The sequence below is a fragment of the Bos indicus genome, chromosome 24 (genome assembly GCF_029378745.1).
Source record: "Bos indicus isolate NIAB-ARS_2022 breed Sahiwal x Tharparkar chromosome 24, NIAB-ARS_B.indTharparkar_mat_pri_1.0, whole genome shotgun sequence".
Taxonomy (NCBI): domain Eukaryota; kingdom Metazoa; phylum Chordata; class Mammalia; order Artiodactyla; family Bovidae; genus Bos; species Bos indicus.
Genome location: NC_091783.1, coordinates 20,984,737 through 21,012,235, shown reverse-complemented (window position 1 = coordinate 21,012,235; position 27,499 = coordinate 20,984,737). Strand labels below are relative to the sequence as shown.

Below are 27,499 nucleotides of genomic sequence, written 5' to 3'. Positions count from 1 at the left end.
GCCTTCAATCTTTCCCAGCATCAGGGTCTTTTCAAATGAGTCAGTTCTTCGTATCAGGTGGCCAAAGTATTGGAGTTTCAGCTTCAGCATCAGTCCTTCCAATCAATATTCATGACTGATTTCCTTTAGGATTGACTGGTTTTATCTCCTTGCTGTCCAAGGGACTCACAAGAGTCTGCTCCAATACTACAGTTCAAAAGCATCAATTCTTTGGCGCTCAGCTTTCTTTATAGTCCCAACTCTCACATCCATACATGACTACTGGAAAAACCATAGCTTTGACTAGACAGACCTTTGTTGGCACAGTAATGTCTCTGCTTTTTAATATGCTGTCTAGGTTGTCATAGCTTTTCTTCCAAGGAGCATGCATCTTTAATTTCATGGCTACAGTCACCATTGGCAGTGATTTTGGAGCCCTCAAGAATAAAGTCTGTCACTGTTTCCATTGTTTCCCCATCTATTTGCCATGGAATGATGGGACCAGAGGCCATGATCTTAGTTTTTTGAATGTTGAGTTTTAAGCCAACTTTTTCACTCTCCTCTTTCACTTTCATCAAGAGGCTCTTTTGTTCTTTGCTTTTTGCCATAAGGGTGGTGTCATCTGCATATCTGAGGTTATTGATATTTGTCCCAGCAATATTGATTCCAGCTTGTGCTTCATCCAGCCCTGCATTTCCCATGGTGTACTCTGCACAGAAGTTAAATAAGCAGGATGACGATATACAGCCTTGACATAATCCATTTCCTATTTGGAACCAATCTGTTGTTCCATGTCGGGTTCTAACTGTTGCTTCTTGACCAGCATAGAGATTTCTCAGGAGGCAGGTCAGGTGGTCTGGTATTCCCATATCTTTAAGAATTTTCCACAGTTTGTTGTGATCCACACAGTCAAAGGCTTTGGCACAATCAATAAAGCAGAAGTAGATGTTTTTCTGGAACTCTCTTGCTTTTTCGATGATCCAATGGATACTGGCAATTTTATCTCTGGTTCCTCTGCCTTTTCTAAATCCAACTTGAACATCTGGAAGTTCATGGTTCACGTACTGCTGAAGCCTGGCTTGGAGAATTTTGAGCATTACTTTACTAGCGTGTGAGATGAGTGCAATTGTGCAGTAGTTTGAGCATTCTTTGGCATTGCCTTTCTTTGGGATTGGAATGAAAACTGACCTTTTCCAGTCCTGTGGCCACTGCTGAGTTTTCCAAATTTGCTGGCATATTGAGTGCAGCACTTTTCTTTTTTTTTTTTCCCTAATTTTATTTTATTTTTAAACTTTACATAATTGTATTAGTTTTGCCAAATATCAAAATGAATCCGCCACAGGTATACATGTGTTCCCCATCCTGAACCCTCCTCCCTCTTCCCTCCCCATACCATCCCTCTGGGTCGTCCCAGTGCACTAGCCCCAAGCATCCAGTATCATGCATCGAACCTGGACTGGCAACTCGTTTCTTACATGATGTTTTACATGTTTCAATGCCATTCTCCCAAATCTTCCCACCCTCTCCCTCTCCCACAGAGTCCATAAGACTGTTCTATACATCAGTGTCTCTTTTGCTGTCTCGTACACCGGGTTATTGTTACCATCTTTCTAAATTCCATATATATGCGTTAGTATACTGTATTGGTGTTTTTCCTTCTGGCTTACTTCACTCTGTATAATAGGCTCCAGTTTCATCCACCTCATTAGAACTGATTCAAATGTATTCTTTTTAATGGCTGAGTAATACTCCATTGTGTATATGTACCACAGCTTTCTTATCCATTCATCTGCTGAAGGACATCTAGGTTGCTTCCATGTCCTGGCTATTATAAACAGTGCTGCAATGAATATTGGGGTACACGTGTCTCTTTCCCTTCTGGTTTCCTCAGTGTGTATGCCCAGCAGTGGGATTGCTGGATCATAAGGCAGTTCTATTTCCAGTTTTTTAAGGAATCTCCACACTGTTCTCCGTAGTGGCTGTACTAGTTTGCATTCCCACCAACAGTGTAAGAGGGTTCCCTTTTCTCCACACCCTCTCCAGCATTTATTATTTGTAGACTTTTGGATCGCAGCTATTCTGACTGGTGTGAAATGGTATCTCATAGTGGTTTTGATTTGCATTTCTCTGATAATGAGTGATGTTGAGCATCTTTTCATGTGTTTGTTAGCCATCTGTATGTCTTCTTTGGAGAAATGTCTATTTAGTTCTTTGGCCCATTTTTTTGATTGGGTCGTTTATTTTTCTGGAGTTGAGCTGTAGGAGTTGCTTGTATATTTTTGAGATTAGTTGTTTGTCGGTTGTTTCATTTGCTATTATTTTCTCCCATTCTGAAGGCTGTCTTTTCACCTTGCTGATAGTTTCCTTTGATGTGCAGAAGCTTTTAAGGTTAATTAGGTCCCATTTGTTTATTTTTGCTTTTATTTCCAATATTCTGGGAGGTGGGTCATAGAGGATCCTGCTGTGATGTATCTCGGAGAGTGTTTTGCCTATGTTCTCCTCTAGGAGTTTTATAGTTTCTGGTCTTACGTTTAGATCTTTAATCCATTTTGAGTTTATTTTTGTGTATGGTGTTAGAAAGTGGTCTAGTTTCATTCTTTTACAAGTGGTTGACCAGATTTCCCAGCACCACTTGTTAAAGAGATTGTCTTTAATCCATTGTATATTCTTGCCTCCTTTGTCAAAGATAAGGTGTCCATATGTGCATGGATTTATCTCTGGGCTTTCTATTTTGTTCCATTGATCAATATTTCTGTCTTTGTGCCAGTACCATACTGTCTTGATAACTGTGGCTTTGTAGTAGAGCCTGAAGTCAGGTAGGTTGATTCTTCCAGTTCCATTCTTCTTTCTCAAGATCGCTTTGGCTATTCGAGGTTTTTTGTATTTCCATATAAATTGTGAAATTATTTGTTCTAGCTCTGTGAAGAATACTGTTGGTAGCTTGATAGGGATTGCGTTGAATCTATAAATTGCTTTGGGTAGTATACTCATTTTCACTATATTGATTCTTCCAATCCATGAACATGGTATATTTCTCCATCTATTAGTGTCCTCTTTGATTTCTTTCACCAGTGTTTTATAGTTTTCTATATATAGGTCTTTAGTTTCTTTAGGTAGATATATTCCTAAGTATTTTATTCTTTCCGTTGCAATGGTGAATGGAATTGTTTCCTTAATTTCTCTTTCTGTTTTCTCATTATTAGTGTATAGGAATGCAAGTGATTTCTGTGTGTTGATTTTATATCCTGCAACTTTACTATAGTCATTGATTATTTCTAGTAATTTTCTGGTGGAATCTTTAGGGTTTTCTATGTAGAGGATCATGTCATCTGCAAATAGTGAGAGTTTTACTTCTTCTTTTCCTATTTGGATTCCTTTTATTTCTTTTTCTGCTCTGATTGCTGTGGCCAAAACTTCCAAAACTATGTTGAATAGTAATGGTGAAAGTGGGCACCCTTGTCTTGTTCCTGACTTTAGAGGAAATGCTTTCAATTTTTCCCCATTGAGGATAATATTTGCTGTGGGTTTGTCATATATAGCTTTTATTATGTTGAGGTATGTTCCTTCTATTCCTGCTTTCTGGAGAGTTTTTACCATAAATGGATGTTGAATTTTGTCAAAGGCTTTCTCTGCATCTATCCCAGGGATGCAAGGATTCTTCAATATCTGCAAATCAATCAGTGTAATACACCACATTAACAAATTGAAAAATAAAAACCATATGATTATCTCAATAGAGTGCAGCACTTTTATAGCATAATCTTTTAGAATTTGAAAAAGCTCAACTGGAATTCCATCACCTCCACTAGCTTTCTTCGTAGTGATGCTTCCTAACGCCCACTTGACTTTGCATTCCAGGATGTCTGGCTTTAGGTGAGTGATCACACCATCATGGTTATCTGGGTCATGAAGATCTCTTTTTTATAGTTCTTCTGTGTGTTCTTGCCACCTCTTCTTAATATCTTCTGCTTCTGTTAGGTCCATACCATTTCTGCCTTTATTGTGCCTATCTTTGCATGAAATGTTCTTTTGGTATCTCTATTTTTCTTAAAGAAATCTCTGGTCTTTCCCCTTCTATTGTTTTTCTCTATTTCTTTGCATTGATCACTGAGGAAGGCTTTCTTATGTCTCCATGCTATTCTTTGGAACTCTGCGTTCAAATTGGTATATTTTTCTTTTCTCCTTTGTTTTCACTTCTCTTCTTTCTCAGCTATTTGTATGGCATCCTCAGACAACCATTTTCCTTTCTTTTTCTTGGGGATGATCTTGATCACTGCCTCCTGTACAGTGTCACGAACCTCTGTCCATAGTTCTTCAGGCATTCTGTCTATCAGATCTAATCTCTTGAATCTATTTGTTACTTCCACTGTATAATCGTAAGGGATTTGATTTGGGTCATACCTGAATGGTCTAGTGGTTTTCCCTACTTTCTTCAATTTAAGTCTGAATTTGGCAATAAGGAGTTCATGATCTGAGCCACAGCTCCCAGTCTTATTTTTGCTGACTATATAGAGCTTCTGCATCCTTGGCTGCAAAGAATAAAATCAATCTGATTTTGGTATTGACCATCTGGTGATGTCCATGTGTAGAGTCTTCTCTTGTGTTGTTGGAAGAGGGTGTTTGCTGTGACTAGTGCATTCTCTTGGCAAAGCTATGTTAGCCTTTGACCTGCTTCATTTTGTACTCCAAGGCCAAAATTGCCTGTTACTCCAGGTGTCTCTTGACTTCCTAGTTTTGCATCCCAGTCCCCTGTAATGAAAATGACACCTTTTTTGGGTGTTAGTTGTAGAAGATCTTGTAGATCTTCATAGAACCATTCAACTTCAGCTTCTTCAGCATTACTGGTTGGGGCATAGACTTTGATTACTGTGATATTGAATGGTTTGCCTTGGAAATGAACAGAGATCATTGTGTCATTTTTGAGATTGCATCCAAGTACTGCATTTCCAACTCTTTTGTTGACCATGATGGCTACTCCATTTCTTCAAAGGGATTCTTGCCCACAGTAGTAGATATAATGGTCATCTGAGTTAAATTCACCCATTCCAGTCCATTTTAGTTCACTGATTCCTAAAATGTTGATGTTCACCCTTGCCATCTCCTGTTTGATCACTTCCAATTTACCTTGGTTCATGGACCTAACATTCCAGGTTCCTATGCAATACTGCTCTTCATATCATTGGACTTTACTTCCATCACCAGTCACATCCACAACTAGGTGTTGTTTTTGCTTTGACTCCGTCTCTTCGTTCTTTCTAGAGTTAGTTGTCCACTGATCTCCAGTAGCATATTGGGCACCTGCCCACCTGGGGAGTTCCTCTTTCAGTGTCCTGTCTTTTTGCCTTGTCATACTGTTCATGGGGTTTTCAAGGCAAGAATACTGAAGTGGTTTGCCGTTCCCTTCTCCAGTGGACTACGTTTTGTCAGAACTCCCCACCATGACCCGTCCGTCTTGGGTGGCCCTACATGGCATGGCTCATAGTTTCATTGAGTTAGACAAGGCTGTGGTCCATGTGATCAGTTTGTTTAGTTTTCTGTGATTGTGGTTTTCATTTGGTCTGCCCTCTGAAGGAGAAGGATAAGAGGCTTATGGAAGCTTCCTGATAGGAGAGACTGACTGAGGGGGACACTGGGTCTTGTTCTGATGGGCGGGGGCATGCTCAGTAAGTCTTTAATCTAATTTTCTGTTGATGGGCGGGGCTGTGTTCCCTCTTTGTTGTTTGGCCTGAGACCAAACTATGGTGGAGGTAGTGAAGATGATGGTGACCTCCTTCAAAAGGTCAGGTGTACGCAGTGCTGCAGTCAGTGTCACCGACTCTCCAGCAAGCCACCACTGACCCACGCCTCCACCAGAGACTCCTGGACACTCACAGCAAGTCTGAGTCAGTCTCTGTGGGATCACTGCTCCTTTCTCCTGGGTTCTGGTATACACAAGGTTTTTTTTGTTTTGTTTTGTGCCCTCCAGGAGTCTGTTTCCCCAGTCCTGTGTAAGTTCTGTTGGCTCTATGGTAGGGTTAATGGGACCTCCTCCAAGAGGGCTCATGCAATACCCAGGTCTGCTGCACCCAGCGTCCTTGCCCCTGTGGCAGGCCACTGCTGACCCTGAGGAGACACTCCAATACAATTCTGGCTCAGTCTCTGTGGGGTCTCTGGGTCCTTGTGTGCACTAGGTTTGTTTGAGCCCTCTGAGCATCTCTGGCGGTTATGGGGTTTGATTCTAAACGTGATTTCGCCCCTCCTACCATCTTGCTGGGGCTTCTCCTTTGCCCTTGAGCGTGGGGTATCTTTTTTTTAGTAAGATCCAACATTCTCCTGTTGACAGTTGTTCAGCAGCAAGTTGTAATTTTGGAGTTTTTGCAGGAGAAGATGAGCGCACATCCTTGTAGTCCGCCATCTCTATTTCTTACTCATGTCTTTTGAGGCCACACATATATAAATACTTTAGAGGTCGACTTGTGAGTCATTGGGCCTCATTTTTTAGGGTCTGTGATGAATTAGATGTTTAGTTTGGGGATGGTTGATTCCTTTGGAGTCTTCCCGGCTCCTTGTGTTCAGGAAGACAAGGAGTGATTCTCTCTCAATCAAAACACTGCATAATTATCAAGCGACTGGGGGTTGCATATTGTATTTACAGGTGTGGAACTGCATAATGGGCAAACACTAGGAGGCCCTGGGGTCAGACCCCACAGGATCCTGCCTCTGCTTCTTAAGCTGTGTGTGTAGGTAGTAAGTCTGGAGGAGACTGGCCTGCCCCAGGAGCTGAGAGAACAGGTGTCTGCTGCATGATGAGTTGGTATGTGGTGGGGGGTGGGGGCGGCAGGGCTGTGTGACCAAGGATTGGCAGACCACGGAAGGGATTTGGGGTTTGTTAGTGCCGTGGGCAGCCACTGAAGGGTTTGAATGGGGGCAGGGATGTTTTCAGGTGATGGTTTTCACCCTGTCCTTCCGGCCTTGGTCTGGAGGATGGGTGAGAAGAGGGGAAGTGGGCAGGGTGTCCATAGGAAGCCCTTCGAGGAAGCTATTGCCATTCAGAGGCTGAGCCAGGCCCATGCTCAATCATTTTAAGTCTCTCTAAGATGGGAACCTTCCATCACCTCAGATGGGGCACTTCTAGAGCCACAGTACAAAGGGGCATATCTTTCTCACAACCAGACTTCTGCTAAGTCATTTAGATCTGTGCATTTCATCCCCTTCCACTCACACGAGAGGAGAACATGGCTTTGCCCACCACCTCCCCCCATAGGCTGGCGTTGAAGCCCAAGATTGCCTACCATGCAGGTGACATTACTTTGAAATCTATAATTCTAAGTATTTTAAGTAATTTTGCATTCCACTGCATCATTTCAGTGCTGGATTTAACACATACAACCATCTTCTACTAAATCTACTATTATCTGTTCCCTCTTTTTGGATAAGGAATCCAAGGCTTAGAGAGGTAGTATACTTCACCCAAATCACATACCAGGTTGAAATGCAGGCCCTTGGATTGCTTAGTCTTTGCTCTGAGTTCATTCTTCACTACTGTACCCTCAGTGCCTAGAACAGCGCCTGGCAGGTGCTCAGTAAATGTGCTCTGGATGGTTTATATTGGGGCTCTCTGACACACAGTGTTAGAAACCCAACCCTGGGCAGCTGAGCCACCTGGGAAGCTGAGCGGAATCCATGCTCCTGGGAGTCTGCATGCACCAGTAGAAGTGGATGCTCCCTGCATTCTCCATGCCTTCAGCACATTCTGGCACCGCCCCACTGACCAGTGAAGACTTGGGGCATACCCATCTGCTACTTCTGCCCACTGTAACTGCTGGAGGGTGGGTCCTGGGTCAGGCTCCCCTCCTCATGCATGAGGCCTGGCCCAACTAGTACATGTTACATGTCACTAGTTATAGAATTCAACCTGAGTATCGAGCCCCAGAATACTGACAGGGGCTCCTACATCTGCCTTGCTCCAGGCCAGGACTCATCCTCGAACCCATCTTATATGAGGGAGAGTCCAGATACAGGCAGAGCTAAGGCTAGGTCCCTGCTGGAAGGGCTGGCAGCAAGTGGGAGCCAGTCAGTCCTTAGAGACATCATGCTGCTCTTGGTTCTCTTGAGGTGAGCATCAGATTCCATGGAAAAGAAAGCAGTTTGAAGCTTCCTGAGCCCGACTGTGGAGAGTATGGTGATGCAAGCCTGTGAGACGAGGAAACAGAAGGATGAGTTCCGTTTTGACTATGTTAATTTTCCCGATAGATTTGGCTATCAACTATCAAGTCTGTGGTGGTGGTTTAGTTGCTAATTCGCGTCTGACTCTTGAGACCCCATGAACTGTAGCCTGCCAGGCTCCTCTGTTCATGGGATTTTTCTAGGCAAAAATACTGGAGTGGCTTGCCATTTCTTTCTCCAGGGGATTTTCCTGACCCAGGGATCGAACCTGGGTCTCCTTCATTGGCAGGCAGATTCTTTACCAACTGAATTACTACGTCTGTAAACAGCTGGAGCTCTGGAGAGAGGGAGGTGGGGGCTGAGGGTGCAGATCAGGGCACTTCCCCACACTCACAATCCCCTCTTCCTGCCTCCTGTAACGGCTGGACTGTTCTTTGCACCATTAGAGGTGGGGCTGCATCCTGAATGAAATGAATTTGTTTTACTCACCTTTCCAGCGGAATTTCTGTAATTGCTCACACCCTGTCTCTGTTTTTACCATCTGTTGAGTCAGTTTAATGAATTTTATATGGTGTGTTCTTTATTTCAGAAAAACTGTACAACTCCACTGGACGAGATTTAAGAAGGGCCCTCTTCTCCTTGAAGCAGATATTTCAGGTAAAAAAAAAGAATACTCTCAGGTTCTGTTTTTGCATTGCTGTGGGGTTAGATGCAGACAAGTTTATGCCTTTTACTGATTACAAAAAGAGAAATGCTTTAAAGTACAAAGTAAATTTCGGTCAAAATATCAGTTAAGAGTATTTTTACCGTATCAAATATTTCAAACAATAGAAAGTAAAGAAAACATCATCAGAATCACAATATTTTTCCACGTTTACTTCAGATTTTAAAAACATACCTACTACAGATGTAATTGAAGTCTTCTGTTCAATACTGGCCACTCTCTCGGGGGCTTTTCTCTGCTGAATGTCAGATATAGTGTTTACCATGCAAATGCACATTTCGATACTAGTGGTGCATATTCGCCCACAATATGTGAAATTCGTTTGTGTCAATTGTATATGCATGATATCATGCAGCATGTATCCTGATACAGTTTACTTAGAATGAGATCAGTGTGGGCATGACCCAGGTAGCTCTGAGTGTCCACTGTGTGAAGGAAGCACAGTTTGTTTCATTCATCGTCTGTTGGTGGACAGTTGCGTTCCTCTCCAGGGCTCTGCTGTTATAAACCATGCTGCTAGGGACACGCCCCCTTGTGTGCATGTGCTGGCATCTCTGTTAGGTTCCATCTTATCCTTTGCCCCAAACTTTCCCTCTGCTTCTCCCCTGGGCAAGTCACGAGCTTAGTGAAGAGGGCTGGGACTGGGGTGCAGGCAAACTCCAAGCTGTCACCCACAGGAGATTTCAGGGGAGAGAGACAGAGAGCCAGGGGCAGAGAGTGAGGCCGCTGTGCCAGGGCAGGGTCAGGAAAGGCCAGATGAGCTTCGTGGAGAAGATGGCGTTTGCATTGAGCTTGTGTCTGTGTAGGTTCATCATTCTCGCTCTCATGATATTAGACTCTAGGGTGTAGTCAGTCCATTTGTCTTTAGTTCCCATCTCCTTCACATCCTTAAAGAGTGTTCTGTCAGTGATAGCTCCAGCCTGAGTGGCCGTCTCCTTCATGGATGTTTTCTGTCTCAGGGGGATTGGCAGAAAGGCAGGCCAATAGGCCATCCTGCCTGCACGTTCTTGTCCCGTTTTAAAACCTGCTCAACTGTTCACGCCCTCATCTTTTTCCCAGAGCAGAGCCCTTCTCAGTGATTGTGCTTTTGGAGATGAGTCCTCATTTCTCAGCTTCCCACACTACAGGTGTGACCCCGAGTCACCATTGTCCCTTTAGATCACACATCTCAGAAGTGCCTTGAGGTTTGGGGTCAGCCTTGATTCAGGCTGTTTCTTCTGGGAGAATTGTAACAGCTGTTGTGGACACTGTTCCGTCCTTCACGACTCAGTCCATCCTCCAGCTTCCACCAGAGGGGGCTCACAAAGTCCTTCTCATGCTGGTTCCGTGTAGCCTTCTGCGTTACATCTGAATCTCAGTACAACCCACCTCCCTGTCCTTTGCTGCAGTAACATCTCACTGTGATTGTGTTCTGGGAACAAGCCATGCCCTTTCTTTTCTGTACCTTCACCCCCAGACCTATTGCTTCTATCCCAGGATGGTTCCTCCCCACATCCACTCCCCATGTCTCTCAGTTTCCCACCCCATGTCTCCTCCTGCCAGGGATTCTCTAGATGAACCCTTACGGCAGTCAAGGGCTCTCCAAATACCTCTATTCCTGTGCTTACCTCTGGAATAGAACTTGAGATACTCTAGCTCGCTTGTCTGAGTCCAGTCACCTGTGAGCTCCCTGGAGTCTATCCCTGGCTCTTTGCGGCCTCATGCAATGGCTGATGCTACTGAAGCAATAGATGAACAGACCAGGCAATTGGAATACTCTTCTCAAGGGTGTCTATCTTCAGTCTTTCCTCTCTTTTAATTGAGTAAATGCTTCGCTATTTACTTGTTCCCAAGTTTCACTTCCCATGTATTCATCAGTGTCTCTCTGCCTCTTTTTTTCTTTTTTCAATTTCAATAAGCTTTCCCCAGCCCCGCTAAACTTATTTTATTTTTAATCGAAGGAAAATTGCTTCACAATATTGTGTTGGCCTCTGCCATACATCAACATGATGGCCATAGGTATACATGTGTCCCCTCCCTCTTTAACTTCCTTCCTATCTCCCACCTCTTCCCACCCCTCTAGCTTGTTACAGAGCCCTGGGTTGAGTTCCCTGGGTCATACAGCAAATTCCTATCAACTGAACAAAACAGAACTTCTTTACCCTCTGTTATGTCCTTCTCTTGAACTCAGATTCCTGACAGCAGTTGGGCTGGACTCTTACTGCTGGAAGTCCACACTCATCACACTCCACACCCTCACTCTTACAGCCCTTCAGCCTGCTTGCTGTTTCCATTGTTCAGCTTTTCCATTGTTCATCTCGCTGAGTATCCAGATGGTGGCAGAACCACACAGAGAAGAGCTCTTCCAAGTAACTCTGAAACATTGCAGTTTGTGTACTCTGGGTAGAATATACTCTGAGAAGAAAAAGAACCATGCACGCGTGCAGATCAACTGTTTATAATAATCATCTTGCTGGTAGTAGTGTTAGTATTGCTATTCTGATACTGCAGTTTGTGTGTTTTCTTATTTTGTTATTCTTAGAGTTCTTAAGGATTAGGGTTCTTAGTGTGTGGAAGAAAGTTGATGGAAAGATAAAACGGTTAAGTTAAAAAAACTCTGGATTTCTGAATTTAATTAGAAGTGTTGAAATGAACCCATGGTGTTTATTATCCTAACAAACTTGCAAGAAAGCATATTTCTAGCACTAAGTTTATTGAAAAGTACTAGAAGCAATGGTCAACCCATTAGCAAAAACCACTACTAGCACAGAGATTGTGGTCTTAAAATACTGAAAGGAACCAGAGTTCTTGGAGAAATAGCTGACTTCAAGTCTGGCCTAGGAAATGGGTAAAATAAACTTGGAACATATTGTTATACAGATAGCAAGGAAGCTATCAAATAAGACTAGGATTATTGCCAGAGGAACTTGGGAGCATGTTGAAGGTCTCCCACTGGCTGGCTGAAGATGGACAGTATAAGCATCAACAAGCATGATAGTTACAGTGGACTGAAGCACATCAGCGTAATCTACATCGACGAGTTCATAACAATACTGAAGAGTAACAATGAATTGGTTCGCAATGGAAGAAAGATGGTGGTGAACCAGCTCTTGATTTTGAAAAATGGGTAAAATTCTAAAATCACACATTTATCTTACTTTTTCCTATATGAGCTTTAGGATAATCAAACAGTAGTTGAGGGAAGGTATGCTTATAAAAATATTCTAGCTATTTAGTAAGAAGGAGTGATATACTTAGAGTATCACTTAGAACATCAGAGTTTTGCAACCCTGAATGAATTAATGGATCTAGGTATGGAGATTTAAGGAGAAGGCAATGGCAACCCACTCCAGTACTCTTGCCTGGAAAATCCCATGGACGGAGGAGCCTGGTAGGCTGCAGTCCATGGGGTGGCAAAGAGTCGGACACAACTGAGCGACTTCACTTTCACTTGTCACTTTCATGCATTGGAGAAGGAAATGGCAACCCACTCCAGCATTCTTGCCTGGAGAATCCCAGGGACGGCGGAGCCTGGTGGGCTGCTGTCTATGGGGTCGCACAGAGTTGGACACAACTGAAGTGACTTAGCAGTAGCAGCATGGAGCTTCAAGACCTGCTGACACAGTGGAAAAGAGATACAACCAGCTATTACGTACCTCCTCGTGGAAACTCACACTGCCATTGAGGATGCAGTCATACCAACAGATTCAACCCTGCATGTGTCTGACCCTGCCTCTCTATGTGGTAACTAATTTACAAATTATCTAAGACAGAAGCACGTGTTAAACCACACCACAAGTAATCAACACAACCCAGAATACAGTCTACTCTGTAGGACAAATGATATAGCTTCTTCAACACACAGATTTCAAGGGAAAAAAAGAGATGATTTAAAAGACATTTTAAAGTTGTATCAACTAATGGCCACATGTGGATCTTATTTCGATCCTTCTACAAAATGTAAAAAAACAACAACTGTAATTTTGAGACAGTTGAAATTGGTCATTGTCCAGTTGAAACTGGACATTTGATAATATTAAGAAATATTCATTTTTATGGTGAGTATTAATTTTTTATGGTGATTACATAATTTTAAAAAGAGTTCCTATACTCTGGAGGTACATATTAGAATATTTATGGATTAAATGATGTGACATCTGGGATTTGCTTCAAGTGAATATGGCAGCAGACAGGGTGGGGTGATAGATGGGACAGGATTGACGTGAATTGATTGGCACCTGGCTCCCTAAATTGTTCTCTCTTCTTTTGCATATTTCAAGTTTTCCATGGTGAAAAAGTTAAAAGATACATTGAGCACATGGCGATCTGGTTTTATACCCCCTCACATGCTTGTTCTGTAGTGCTATCTCTCTGAATTCTCAAGGCTACTGTTTCCACCTTTTACTCAGCAGAGCCATATTTTTGAACAGCCTTTGTTGGCATTATGTAGACAAGGATAAAGACATTTGCTCCCAGAAGTTTAATCTTTTGGAAGACCACAGACCTGTTTGGAAGACCACAGACCTGTCCGTCAAAGAGCTCCATCCCACAGTGGTCTTGGGTGGATTTGACAGCCAGCAAGCTGTCTGCAGTTTAGATCACCTTCTTCCACACCAGTGTGTCTGCATCTCTCTCATCTTTTGGGTTTCCTTGATGTGTGGAGGTTCCTTTTGGAACTCCAGTGTGGAGGGTGTAAAAACACAACCATTGGTCATTTGGATTGAGTTGAATATTCCTTGATTAACAGGTGTCAAAAAAAATGATCACAGGTTAAAGTGTGGCTATTAATCTGAATTCAAGGATAATCTCTTATTAGTTCGTGTTAACATGTTGATTTCATTGGAGTCAGAAAGCAGTGTTTCAAAAATCATTTATTTATTAATGCCCATATATGTTAAGGTATGTGTTCAAAATCCTGCACGTTGCCAATTTGGAAGACATTTTCTACATTTATTATCAGTATATTTTAATTTCCTAAGTGCCTTATCTACATATGTGCATCAATTTTAGTTAGGGTTCTGGATTATTTTTATGAACACTGCCCAGTGTCTTTTTCCAAGAGCCTTTGCTAGACAGTCAGCTCTCTGCTATATTAATATTAGTGATTAGCTTGAGTGGTTTCTTGAGAGCTTGTTCTCACTTTTTCACCATGAAGTCATGTGTGAATCTAGTTTTAGTTAAAGTAATAAACATTTGTTACATGCTTGGAAAAACTTTCTGACTAGACATGAGCTCATCTAAATGTTCGCTTTTCACATATGCTGATGGAAAAGAATATGGATGGAGGGAGAATTATTTTTATTTCCTTCATACATACGAGTGTAAAGTGATTTTCCAAAAATCATGATACTGTCCCATTTTCTCTTGCTTCCAAAGCCATGATTATCTTCAAGTCTGAGTTAACACAGCTGTCTTTCATTACCGTCGAGGCACGGCAGTGTTCACCCCTCCCTCCAGTGCCCTCTGAATGTTAAGAGTGTGTTTTTGGTTCAAAGGGAGTATCTGCCTGGCCTACCACCTCCTCCCCCACCCCCACACCCCTTTGCTCAAGTCCTCCATCCATATAATTGGAAAATGCCATAAAATCAAAATGAGAGGCTGCTTTCAACATGGAGACAGGAGAATTATGCCAGTGTGTCTAAATTACTCTTTTCTTTTCTGGAGATAGACCGTGGTTGCTGACCGTTTCTATAATAATAACCTTTCATTATTCTATTAAACTTTCTACTACTTACATCACTGAGGTTTTTCATTTTTGTTCTGTTGTTATAATTGAAGATGAATGTATCCTAGCTGCATTTGAGACAAGGCAGGGTCCAATCAAGGAAATCTCCCAAAACAGTAGTGGAAAAGTTTGTCTCACAGGGCTCTATCGAACTTGGTACTCCAGGCAAGGGGCTGGCTGACCATAGTTAAGTCATCTTGGCCAAAGTTTTGCCATTCCTGAGTCTTCATCTGTGAAGGGAAGGCAGGATTAGATGAGTGATTCTTGAACTGTTGCCCTTTACGATGGATTTCCTTGGGAATTTAATGTCAGAACCTGGACCCCACCCCAGAAATTCTGGTTAAACCCATCTGGGAGGGGGCTGTTTCCTGTTCCTTTTTAAAAGCTCCATCGATGATCCTAATGTGAGGGAGTCAGGGGTGAGAAGAAGACCCTGAGCGCCTCTGTAACCCCTGTAGAGCTTATTAAGCACCGGTTGCTGGGCCCCACAGTGGAGCTTCCTGTTCAGTAAGTCAGAGTGGAGCTGGGTACTTTGCATTTCTAACCAGTTTCCAGCTGACGCTCAGGTACCTGTGGCTCCGGAGATCTGTCTTTGAGAACCACCCTATTAGGTGACTCCAGTGATTCCTTCCAGGTCCTGCCTTCTGGGATTAGACTGCAGGCTGACTGCAGTGGCTCTTTTGAGGGACAGTGTGGCTGCTCCAGACACACGGCGGATTCTGTATTCTGCCTCCTTGCTTGTCGTGTGAGCAGCGCAACTTGGGAGGTGGAGAAACTGCTCCTTTACTTTCTCAGATGCTGTTTGCAAGACCCTTGTACCCTTCCTCAGGGACTGTCCTTTGAAACACACGAGTGGCTTTGAATCCTTCACACGATGGTCTGTACTGCAGGCCAGTGTTTCCTGTGTTGAAACCCAGCAGGCTTCATGTGGCCGGTCCCTGGGGACCTGTGGGGGCCTGGAGCCTGGTGATTTCTGAAGAATGAAAACCAGATCACTATAAATATTCCTGACAGTCAGGGGATTCATTTGCTTTATCTTTATTAGATTGCCCAGAAGGCAATAATTGGTCTTTGGCAAACAACGATGTGAAGACTGGTTGTAAAATTCCTCTGGCAACAGTTAAGATGCTTCATTTGAATAGAGCCGAACAATCTTCAGAGGTCAGTCTGGAGTCAGAGGCTTGTACGTAGTTTTCACTGTACAGCCGGGATGGACGATGGACCGGGACAGTATTTGAAGTTTCTCTCTCTCTTTCTCTTTTTTCTTTCCCTGTTTCCTGCCAGGATGACAAGGATTTGGTGCATGAATTTGTAGTGGCTGAAGGTCTGACGTGTTTGATCAAGGTGGGAGCTGAGGCAGATCAGAACTATCAGAACTACATTCTGAGGGGTAAGTTACGCTGGGTAGGTGGCACCCAGCCCCTCCAGGAACTTCAATACTGAGAGCTTTTTAAAAAGACTTGGATTACCAGGTAAGGTGATGAAGACATCCTGTAGCAGAAGATGACTCCTTCATCAGGTTTTATCAGTTCTCGTAACTTAGAGACCGAGTTCATTTTACTGACTTTACGTGAAGTCTCTTCCTAGTCATTGAGAAAAGAGAGCATTCTGCACACTAGGTTCTTTATATTCTCTTTTACTTAGTGAGGAAAGGGACATACCATGTGTCTTGAAAAAGGCCTGCTTTGCAGCACAAAGCCCCCTAAAACCAACAAGGCCAATTATTACCTGGGAAAAATACTGTCTACAACTTGGGTTATGCCCGGGAGTACCTGTAAGAAGCATGCATTCCTCATCAGGTCTGAGGTGGGCCCAGAATCTGCATTTTAAAGAAGGATGCTGAAAACTACCTCTGTAATCTTGTTTTTTTACAAAGTGGTGCATGTGTGGTGTTTGAAGCACTGATTACTCTTCCAGTTCATAAAGTAAATGCTCTTTTCAGAGTTAAAGTATCTTTGTGTACCTTCATGTAAATAATTTTCTTTGCTTCCATAAAGTCTGTGAATAGGCAGGGTGGGCATTATTAGGTTGGATCATGTGACATAACTATTATCAACAGTATTAACTTAGTAGAGAAAAAACTTAATGTAGTTCAGTATTGTCTCCATTTTGCAATTGAAAAAGCTAACTCAAAGAGTTTGAGCACTTGCCTAAAAAATTCACTTCTTCTAGTGTGAAGTTGACCACGGGCCATATCCAGGCACTGGGGTGCATCATGGCTGATTGGGGTCCTGTTCCCCCTTCTGTACCTATGCCTGTAACTCCACAACTCTGTGCTCATATAAGCAAGAAAAAGACCTTCTTTTCTTTTCCCTGGATGAAGGCAAAATGCACAAAATGTGGCTTAATAGCAAATGTCCTTGGTTAGAGTTGAATGAAATGCGCACAGGGAAGCAGTCTCCTGCAGTTTCCTGTGTGTTTTAACCCCGAGAAGGTTTCTTATGTGCTGACTTGTGACCCAGCACCTGGAACTCTCTGGATCCTTTCCCATTTCCTCTGTTTCTGGAGAGCCACTGCAACCAGGGCAGAAGCAAAAGGGAAAACTGAGCACTCATTAAAAAAAATTTTTAACAATGTATTGTCATAAAAAATTTTTAAGGATGTATTGTCATGTCAGTGTTAATCATTTCTGTTCATTTTGGTAAGTGCCAGGTGTGTGTGCGAGAGAGGCTTCCTCAGCCTCGGATTCTCTGCTTCATGTGTTTGTCAGGCTGGCGAGGCACCTCCTTCTGTCCACCTTCTATCTTTTCCTGGATGTGTGGAAGAGTCTCACTACAAGCTGTTGGTACAAATGCTTTATGGATGAATTTTATGATTTCTGGTCTCAATGTCATTAAATCATTTATATGGAAGCTTTTATGGTATGTGTAGACAAATTAACCATAGACTTTGTCCTGCAAATGCAGCAGTCCTTCTGTGTCTGAAAAGACGTGTAAAGGCCTTGATGCTCATCCTCATATTTCCATCTCCACTGGCCCAGCACCTGGAAGAGGGCATGGCACAGAAATAAGGAGCATTTCCTCTGGGTTATTTTCCAGGTTACTTATACCGTGGATGCTCATAAGTTGAACCACATGGAAAGAAGTATACCTAAAATTGCCTAATTCTGAATACTGGGTCCAAATTGACAGTGTTTTTGTTGTTGTTGTTATGTTTAAAGTATACATCATTTTCACTTAAAAAGAAAGTCTTCCCCAGAGGATGATGGCATGAATACACAGACCTCCACATACCTCTATAGAACTAATAACCATCTACATGTCTATGCTTCTGACCCTTAACTAGGAGTGTATATATGCATTTTTATAGAGCCATCATCAGGATAAGCATCTTTGTTCACCTGCCTCCAAGGCTGGAGGGAGTGCGGTGGCGCTGCCTGCTGTCATCAGCCCCCTCTTATCAAGAAGGTAAAATTCTTGTCAGGAGCTCCTCCACAGACCTCCCATGGATTAGAACTGGGTTGCATGACCACCTATAGCTGCAAGAGAGGCTGGCACAGCGGGTGCTTGGCTTCCTGGACTCTAAGGGGAGTCAGGCAGCAAGAGAGAAGGGATTGGCTTTGTGTCTGCAGGTTGCTCGTGTCTGCCACATAGAGGGAGTGAGGAAGGAAAAACTCAGCCCAGCTGAGAAAGCCTTCTGATAAGCAGTCCAATGGTGGCCTGGTTGGAGATAGAGAGGCATCTGTCTGTCAATGAGGGCATCATGATATAGGGGCAGTGTAAGCTCAGTGACTGCACAAGGTCCCGAATGATGAATTGTGTCCATGGTTCTTGCAGGTAATCAAAGATGGTGTTGACCTGGAATACTTCAGCTGGGCTCTCCACCCAGTGTACACTTATCATTAAGCTTCTGGTGGCTTGTTAATCTATAGTATCCTCATCTGCACTAGAAAGACACCAAAAGCCATCATCCAATGCTTGAGAATCAGAACTCCCAGGCACAGCCAGGGGAGAGCCCTGCCAACTGCCTGCTACTTCTCTGTCCCTGCAGGAAATGCCACTGAGGTAGGACCCTCACATAACAGCACTGCCTAATCTGTGAGAAGACCCCATGTCTCCATTGCCACCACCGAGGTCTTGCCTTCTGATTTTGATTTTCCAGCAGTGTCTGTTTATTGGAGGCCAGACAGCCACCATCTGTTACCTGGGAAACGAGGGAGTGCCCCCTCCCATTCAGGTTACTACAAGATGTCCTGCTTTCCATGCAGCCGAGGGGCCTTTGCACACCTGCCCCACTTCCACTGAGTCTCAGAGAACTTGGGGTAAGCAGGGCGCTGGGTGCACATGTTAGCATGTCTGGACGTATCTGACTGAAGCCCGTGCCAAGAAAATGTGCTTCTGAGGAATGTAAAGGACAGATTTCTTAGGCTGTGACTTTTGTGCTTTGATACAAGGAAGCTATCATTTTCCCCAGCCCACGTGTTGAGTCACCCCTTCCTGACCTTGAAGATGTGGGCTTTTCTAGGTTGTGATCGACTGCCAGCAGCCACCAGACATTTGCAATCAAGGACAGCCTTTGAATTGCCTCTTTGTCCAACCTCATTTTAGCCAAATTACCTTGGGTGAAGGATGATGAAGCCAGATGCACATCAAGAGAGAGAAACTGGGAAGAGGTTTCCAGTTTGGTCATTCACTGTCCCCTGGGGAGAACAAATGCTGCCCTGGGCCCCTCGGGAGAAGCATGGCAGAGGGCGAGGGCCGGCACCTCTACTGTGGTGTCCACAGAAGGCGGGGTGAGCAGGATTAGGGCTTGCATTGTGTCGGTGGGCCCTGGGGTTCAGGGGCCATGAGGACAGAAGTGTCAGGGCGTGGAGTGTCAGTGGCAGGCGGTTGTGGGTGTGGACTTGAACTGCTGGAGAAGGGGACTGACTGACCTCTAACCAGAGCCTCCAAACCGAGCCCAGACGTCATTTGGAAACGCTCACAAGCCATAAGGTAGACCAGTTGTCCCGGTGCTGTGGGGGAACGTGCCCTTCACAAAATTTCCTCAGGAGCCCTGGTCTGTGTGACTGTGTATAAGGCCCCCAGATCCAAAGGAAACAGGAGTGTTTGGAGAACCCAGTCCTTTTCACACCTGCTTTTAGGACTCTTTTAATTCATCTTTATTTTTGCACTCAATCCTCTGTCAGCTTTTTTTTTTTTTTAAGGCCCAAGTATCTGTTGCCCTGTGTTAAGGGTGTATCTGCTAAGAGGTAAAGACAGGTTTTAAGTTACGGTGTAGCCTTGTACTCTCCATAAATGTGAGCCAGCTGCTGGGAAGAGGTCTTAAAGGCACAACATGCAGAAATAATATTTATCTGACTTACTATTCTTGAATGGTTATACCTAGTGATCTACAGGGTGTGTGTGTGTATGTGTGTGTGAGAAAGAGAGAGAGAGATTGCCCGTATTTAATATATATCTACTAAAGAATTTTTAATCTCACAATTATTCTTATTGAAGTAAGACCTTGAGAGCTACATTCCTGGGAACTTAAACTTTCTATGCACATGCTGAGCATTCACAATAGGCCATGTCAGGCCCTGGGATGTACTGATAAAACCAAGCCAGGTCCTGGAGAAGCTCCTTGGAGGTGCTGCCTGTGACCCGCTTTACAGGTTATATTGCAAGCAGCAGCAGCAGCAGCAGCAGCAGTCTTACACATCTAGAAATTGCATAGAGGTGATCTGCTTTGGTGAGGAAAGAGAAAGAGATATGTAGGATCAGTAAGACCAGCTGCCTTTTCTGGCTGTCCCTCAAAAGAAGCTGCCTCTTACAGGCTAGTTTTAAGTGGAGAAATTTGATCATTTTGCCTAAAGCAAAATACCCATTAATTCTAAAATATTCTAGTTCTAAATTCTAATGACTAAAATACCTAGTCTTTATCAGAGCTGGTTAAGATCTTAGAACTCTTTTAGCTCAGGCTTTGCATTTTAGGAGGAAACTGCAGATAGACTGTGTTTGCTCCTAAATTAAAAAAAAAAGAAATTAAAGTATAATTGCTTTACAATATTGTGTTAGTTTCTGCTGTACAACACAGTGAATCAGCTACATTTGTTTAAATGTTTTAATGGTTGTTGACATTTAAAAATTGAGAGATTTGACATTAAAAAAAAAAATCCAGATTTCTGTTATCTTTGGAGAAACTGAACCAGAGAATTTCAGTGCCTTGCCAGATATCACTTAACTAAAGTGGAGAAATGCCTTGTGTATTAGGGGGTCTCTTAATGAGGATCAGGACTTGTGGTCAGATAGCTCTGGTCAGGATCTATATCACCAGGAACCAGGCAGGAGTACAAAAGGACCAAATGGTAACCAAATGATGAAACCAACATTCTCCATCCCAGGAAAACTTAAACGTTTATCTTGTGACATTTCAAAGCCAAGGAGGAGAGTGGAGGTTGGGTTCAAACTAGATGAGGGAGGGAAGCGAGGGGCCCAAACTGGCACCAGGGGGAGAGATGAGAACGGAAGGCGGGAGCTGCTTACTTCCTGAGCCAAAGTCCATTCCTTGGCTGCCGTGTTTTCTGTCCTCCACCAGAGGATGCTCCTCCGCCCCCTACCCTAGTCCTGAGGTGCACCCAACTGTCCGGGAGGAAACGTCCTCTTTCTTACCTCTTGCTGAGTCAGGACGTCAGGGATTAATCATGGCAGCCCCGTGGCTAGTTGTGTGGATGACCCAATAGCACGTGTCGTTGTGGTGTTTGTCACAGCCCCTGCAGAGAGGGGAGTTGAAACCAGGGTCACAGACAGAATCCTCCTTCATTTGATGTTTCTCCTCTTATTCAGTCAGTGTGATGGGGGCTGTTTCCAGTAGGAAGTCATGCTGGCCATCACAAATTAGCAGCCCAAGGGGCCAAATTGACCCTGCAGAGATGAGAGTGTCAGAGCATCAAGGTCAGTGGAATAAAGGTGGCCTGAGATGGCACAGCTGACAAGAAAACCTGGTAAACACTGATATGTAGATTTTTAAAAAAAAACGGAAATAGAGTTTTTAATTTTTTTTTATCATGTAGTTTGTGAAGACACAATTGTCTGAAAAGCAAACAGCATAAAAAGGAAAAATGTAAAAAATCACCCATCATCCCGTAAAACGAAGACCGTTTTCTACGCACCCGTGTACATGCTTGTCTTGTACTTGCCTTTTACGAAAACAAAGTGTCCTGTCCAGATGTTGTCAGCCACGACCCTAGGAAGGGAACAGTGGACCTTGGTGGCTGGCTTTGTGACATCTCCTAGTGTGCTCAGTCACTCAGTCGTGTCTCTGCGACCCCATGGACTGTAGCCCACCAGGCTCCTCTGTCTGTGGAATTCTCCAGGCAAGAATACTGGAGTGGGTTGCCATTTCCTACTCCAGACATCTCCTAGTCCTTGGCACTATTCTTTAACTTCTTTAAACTGCTTCTCCCTCACCTAAAGAGATAATACCTTCTTTACAGGAATGGTGTGAAGCTTAAAGAGCTCAATGTTGTTGTTTAGTCGTGAAGTTGTATTTGACTCTTGCATCCCCATGGACTGTAGTCTGCCAGGCTCCTCTGTCCATAGGATTTCCCAGGCAAGAATGCTGTAGTGAGTCACCATTTCTTACTCCAAGGGGTGTTCCCTACCCAGGGATTGAACTCATGTCTCCTGTACTGGCAGGTGGATTCTTTACCACTGAGCCACCAGGGAATCCTAAAGAGCTCAAAGAAAGATCTAAATAAAGGCGTGAATTCTAGGTATGACAGTTATTATCAGTAGTAATGTTGTTAATGCAGTAGTCATCTGTTATGGGCTGAATTATGTACCTCTCAAATTCATGTTGAAGTCATACCCCTCAATACCTCAGAATGTGACTGTATGTGAAGACAGGTGGTTAAGTTAAAATGAGATCATTTAACTGGGCCCTGATCCAATATGACTGCTATCCTTAGAAGAAAAAGAGATTAATCACAGACCTGTTGAGGGGAAATGATGTGAAGACAGAGGGAGAAGAGAGTCAAGGAGAGAGACCTCAAGAGAAACCAACTCTGCAGACATTCTGAGCTTGGATGCTCATCTCCAAACAGTGAGAAGTAAATATCTGTTGCTCAAAGCCCAGAGCCTGTGGTATTTGTCACAGCAGCTCAAGTGACTGATACACTGTCTTTGCAAAAGAGACTCTGGGAGTTACTGGGTAGTACCTAGGGTGAAAGTCCTGGGGATAGAGTTGTTGGGTTCAGAGGATGTACATTTCCATCTTGTTTTTGGTTGAATAATTGCCTCCGAAGTGGATGTGTGAATTTACGCTTCCATCCGTGGTCTCCACTTCTTCTCGTTTACCCCAGGCTGGGAGTGAGCATTCTTTGTAGTCTTTGTCATTCCTGGTGATTGCGTGCGTGCACACTAAGTCCCTTCAGTCGTGTCCAACTCTTTGCGACCCTATGAACTGTAGCCTACCAGGCTCCTCTGTCCATGGGATTCTTTAGGGAAGAATATTGGAGCGGGTTACCATGCCCTCCTCTAGGGGAATCTTCCCAACCCTGGGATCAAAACTGCGTCTCTTGTGTTGGCAGGTGGGTTCTTTACCACTAGCGCCACCTGGGAAGCCTGTCATTGTGTGGAAGTGTCATTCCTGATGATTGGGGCGCCCTTACTACTATGGACCAATTTTATAGTCATTTTAATAAAGTAGTTTGTAGTTTTTGGTTGTCATTGTGTGAAATTTGTCCATAAATTTAGGAAGAATTGATATCCTTATTTAAAAATTCAGAACTATTGCCTAGATGCTCTTTCATGGCCCGGGACAAATCCTTTGCAAGAATATTTTCTCCGTCTAACTCTTGTGTGCCATGTCCGTTTCCTTCTCATTTGTTACCGAGCTTTCTGCATATCTCCCCAGGTGTTTTTGTATTTGTTTTTTCTTGTTTATTCATTTTTGAATTGGGTCTGGTATTGACCACATGAAAGGACGAGAGGATTCTCTTGGGTCTTTTTCCTGTTTATTTTGTAAACTTGGCTTGGGAGTGTCATCTAAGAAAGATCTGTCTTGCCCTCCTTGGAGGTGTTTTGCTTCAGTTGGGGAACACTGTGTCTTGGGGCCTGGATTCCTCAGTTGTGGCAACTGCTTGGCTAAGACTGGCTCATGAATGAGGTACCTCTTCCCGAGGGAGTGTTAGCTTCCTCTTCTTGCGTCTTTGCACGTTGGAAACTCTCCCTTTGAGGACTTAGATGAGCATCATGCTGGCTGGAGACTTGGTCTGTCAGTTCTGGGTGCTCACAGCTGTGATATGTGGGCTGGGCATGGCTGGAGAAGCCGGGCCACTCATACCTGCAGGATGTGGCCTCCACATTTTGTTTGTTTATTCTCATTTGCTTTCCTGCTGTAGTTTTTGAAACCTCTGCTTTTGGTGTCTTGGTGCCCTGGTGTATCTCACCTTGGCCTGACATTTCTGTTCACATGCTTGGCATGCTGTTGGGAACATGGCCTCCGGGTTGAACCAGTCACAGACCTGCCCTGGGCTTTGGTCAGGCCAGGAAAGCCATGGCCTGCCCTCCTTGGGGGAGGGAGGCTGAGTCGCTCTTGCTGCTGCTATTGGTTTGTGGTGACAGAAGGGTTGCCCTTGCGCGCTCTGAGTGTCCCTTCTGTGGCGTCTCTTGCCACCCCTTCCATCCCCACCCTGCATCAGGCCTTCTCATCCCTCTTAAAAAAAAAAAACTGGGTCAGAGAATATCAAGAGCTGCACTTATGTCTTTCCTCTTCTAGCCTGTCCAGGCACAGGGGCCAAAAGTGGATTCATGCTGAGGCCCTTTGGGTCATTCCCGTGGCCCATGTGATCATGCAATATTGTGGACGTGTACAGCTTTTCTCCATGACTTTCTCCTAGGAGAAGGAGCTGGTTGCTGGAATCGCCACTCCCCACAGGCCTGCCGCAGTCTCTGGTGTATTTAGATGGAGTTCTCAGGGGCTGTAGTGTGTGGTGCGCTACCCCGAGTCTCGGGGCTCATGGAACCTCTTCTCTACTTGGGTTTCTCATTGGTTATTTGGGTCGATTGAAAGGAAGGGTGCTTGGAGGCTTCTCATTGTGCTGCCCTTTTCCTGGAAGTGTGAACTCATCAGAATCATCATCGCTTGTGCTCTGTGTCCGGCCAGACCCTTAGTCTGCAGTGCTGCATGCAGGAACATGGTGGGTCGAGTGGGTGAGGGAGCGAGGGAAGGCCAGAGCCAGGTCCTGACCTTTGATGGGACACAGTGCCCTGTGTTTTTCCTCTGGGTTCTCAGGTGAGAGAGGCAGGTCCTGGGGTGGATCGCAGGTAAGACAGGCAACTCGCATGACCTGAGCCCTTCACCACCTTGGGCAGCAAGCAGGATGTTTACCTTCAATATCCAGTTCTAAGTGGGCACTTCTAACTTTAAACACCATCTTGGTTTTCCCCTTCACCCTCTTACAAGGTATTTTTTTCCTTATAGTTAGACAGTGCTTGTCTCTTGGTTAACTTTACCTTAGAATGGATAAAGCTTTTCTTTCAAGTTTTAGTTTTTCTGAAGTAAAAACCAGTGATTAATTCTGTTGAATGTAGCAAGAATTAAGTAGTAATAGAAACACTCCATAAGATAGTCTTTATAAAGTAATGCACGACTAGGTCTACCTGGCCAACATTATCCCAAACCTGGAGCATTGTTAGGTCAAATCATGTGAAACTGCTGATCTGTGACCATTTTTACCAGAGACATGGCATAGCTGATTGGTTTAACGTAATATTATCATAATTCATTCCTAGACTGATAAGATGTTATTTACAATTCACCTTGGCTTACCTGGTGGATTACCTGGGCTTACCTGGTGGCTCAGACAGTAAAGAGTATGCCTGCAATGCAGGAGACCCAGGTTCAATCCCTGAGTTGGGAAGATCCCCTGGAGAAGGAAATGGCAACTCACTCCAGCATTCTTGCTTGGAGAATCCCATGGACAGAGGAGCCTGGTGGGCTACAGTCCATGGGGTTGCAAAGAGTCGGATACGACATGACTGAGAGACTTCACTCATTTTGCATTTTATATAGAATACAAGCCCTCTGGAAATTCAGGCCAGTTTATAGACCAAAAAGAAAGAAAGAAAGAAAGAAAAACCATTCTCCCCCTAAAAAAGAAACTCTTGCTATTTTGTGCAGTCATGCCTCAGAGTACTTCAACCCCTCACAGTCTCAGCCAAAGAGATTTCTCCAGAATTTCCATCTCCATTAGCAGCCCCCATCTTCTTCTTTTATCTGAGATGAGAAGGAAGAAAGTAAAACAGAGTTATTTGGCCTTTCCTATGTGTGGAATTTTCCGCAACTAAATCTCGTTGCTCTGTGTTCATCAGGAATTTTTCCACTTTATTTACACCAAAGATGTGTCTCCTCGCTCCGTCCTTCTCTCCTTTCAGTGGAGTTTTCCAGAGGAACTGCTGACAGAATGTACTTTGAATCACAATTGTTATTTCCTTGGCTATAACCTTATCTTTTACATAGTCCTTATAGGGCTTCTACTTACAAATCCAGGCTTATGATAAAACAGAATGTCTTAAGCAAATTTTAAACCTAGCCTCAAACATGGATTAAAGTTATTTTCCTGGCTGGATTTACTGGGGAAATATCAGTTTCTGTGTTCATAGATTCTTGCCTTTTAGAGTTTTGAGGGCTCTTGGTAGATTGAGCCAGTACCCTACAGGACATCACTCTGTCCTTGCACTGACTTCCCTTGCCATTCAGATTCCCAAGGTCCCCAGCCTGGTCCCTCTGCAGAGCCTCAGACCTGCTAAGCCAGCAGTGCCCTGGGTGTCCCACACGTGCCACGTCCAAACCCCAGCCCAACAGCTTCACCCCCCAGGCCAGCACTCCCATGGCTCTGTTCAGAGTATGGATGAAGAGCACAGTTACCCATCATATTCTGGCACTACCTGGGGGCCTCCCAGACCCCTCACTCTCAACCCCTTTCTGTCATCATTAACGACCAAATTTGGGCTTCCCTGGTGGCTTAAATGGTAAAGAATCTGCCTGCAATGCAGGAGACTCGGGTTCGATCCCTGAGTCAGGAAGATTCCTTGATGAAAGAAAAGGCAACCCACTCCAGTGTTCTTGCCTGGAGAATCTCATGGACAAGGGAGCCTGGCGGGCTACAGTCCATGGGGTCACAAAGAGTCGGAACATGACTGAGCAACTTAACACACAATCTTCACCCCCTTTCAAGTCTTTGCATCTCTTTTCATTCCCGGTATTAGTTTCTGAGATCAGACCATCATTTTTCCCTTCTGGATCTGCTCTCCCAACCCCATAACTAGCCTCTCTGTTTTCAACCCTGTCTCCTATAGTCCATTTTGCCCCCTGTTGCCTGGTTGACCTTCTGCAGTACCCAGCTGGTCTCCCTGGTTCTCCTCAGATGAAGGCCTGGCCCTCCCCTGTAGGTACCACCCACCTTGGGCCTGCCTTGGTGTCCCTGTTCAGCCCTCTCCCTGGCTTTAGCATCACCCCTCCTCACCTGGTTCACATCTTATCCTTTGCTACCTGCTCATTCTCAGGATGAGGCTCAGATACAGGCTCTCTTCTGCGGGAGACCTTCCCTTGCCTCTCTCATATGTTAGTGCTCTCTGCTTACCCTGGTCTTCACACTTACCTCACTGATAATAAATATTTGTTGAGCATAGACTCTGGGCCAGAGACCCCGGGCTAATCCCCTGCACCGTACTTGCTGCCTTTGTGTCAGTTTCCATCCTTGATGCCAGGCTCATTTTAGGAGCTCAGTGAAAGACAGATGGTAGAATATCTGCAGGGAAGAGAACTCATGACTCCTGAGGAAGCTGCTGGTTTGTACTAAGAACTTGGCAGAGTCTGGACTTGCTGACCTGAAGCCTTAGCTCACCATATCTTCTTGTTTGGAAATACTATAGCACTCAGTGATTGTTTTGGGTACTTAGAAAAAAGCTTAATTATTGATTTTTTCTTTTTGAAAAGCTTACTAGTTCAGTTCATCAATA

General features: G+C 44.2%; 1 protein-coding gene across 12 annotated transcripts in view; it reads left to right on the top strand.

Moving 5' to 3' along the window:
- The window catches only part of FHOD3 (formin homology 2 domain containing 3), a 522,587-nt gene that overhangs the window by 222,202 nt on the left and 272,886 nt on the right, over nucleotides 1–27,499 (top strand). For all 12 annotated transcript variants that reach the window (XM_019986698.2, XM_019986697.2, XM_070778524.1 and 9 more), the window contains exons 4-5: nucleotides 8,714–8,781; nucleotides 15,837–15,942. In XM_019986698.2, coding sequence (XP_019842257.2) covers nucleotides 8,714–8,781; nucleotides 15,837–15,942 — 174 coding nt within the window. The remainder of the gene's footprint in view (nucleotides 1–8,713; nucleotides 8,782–15,836; nucleotides 15,943–27,499) is intronic.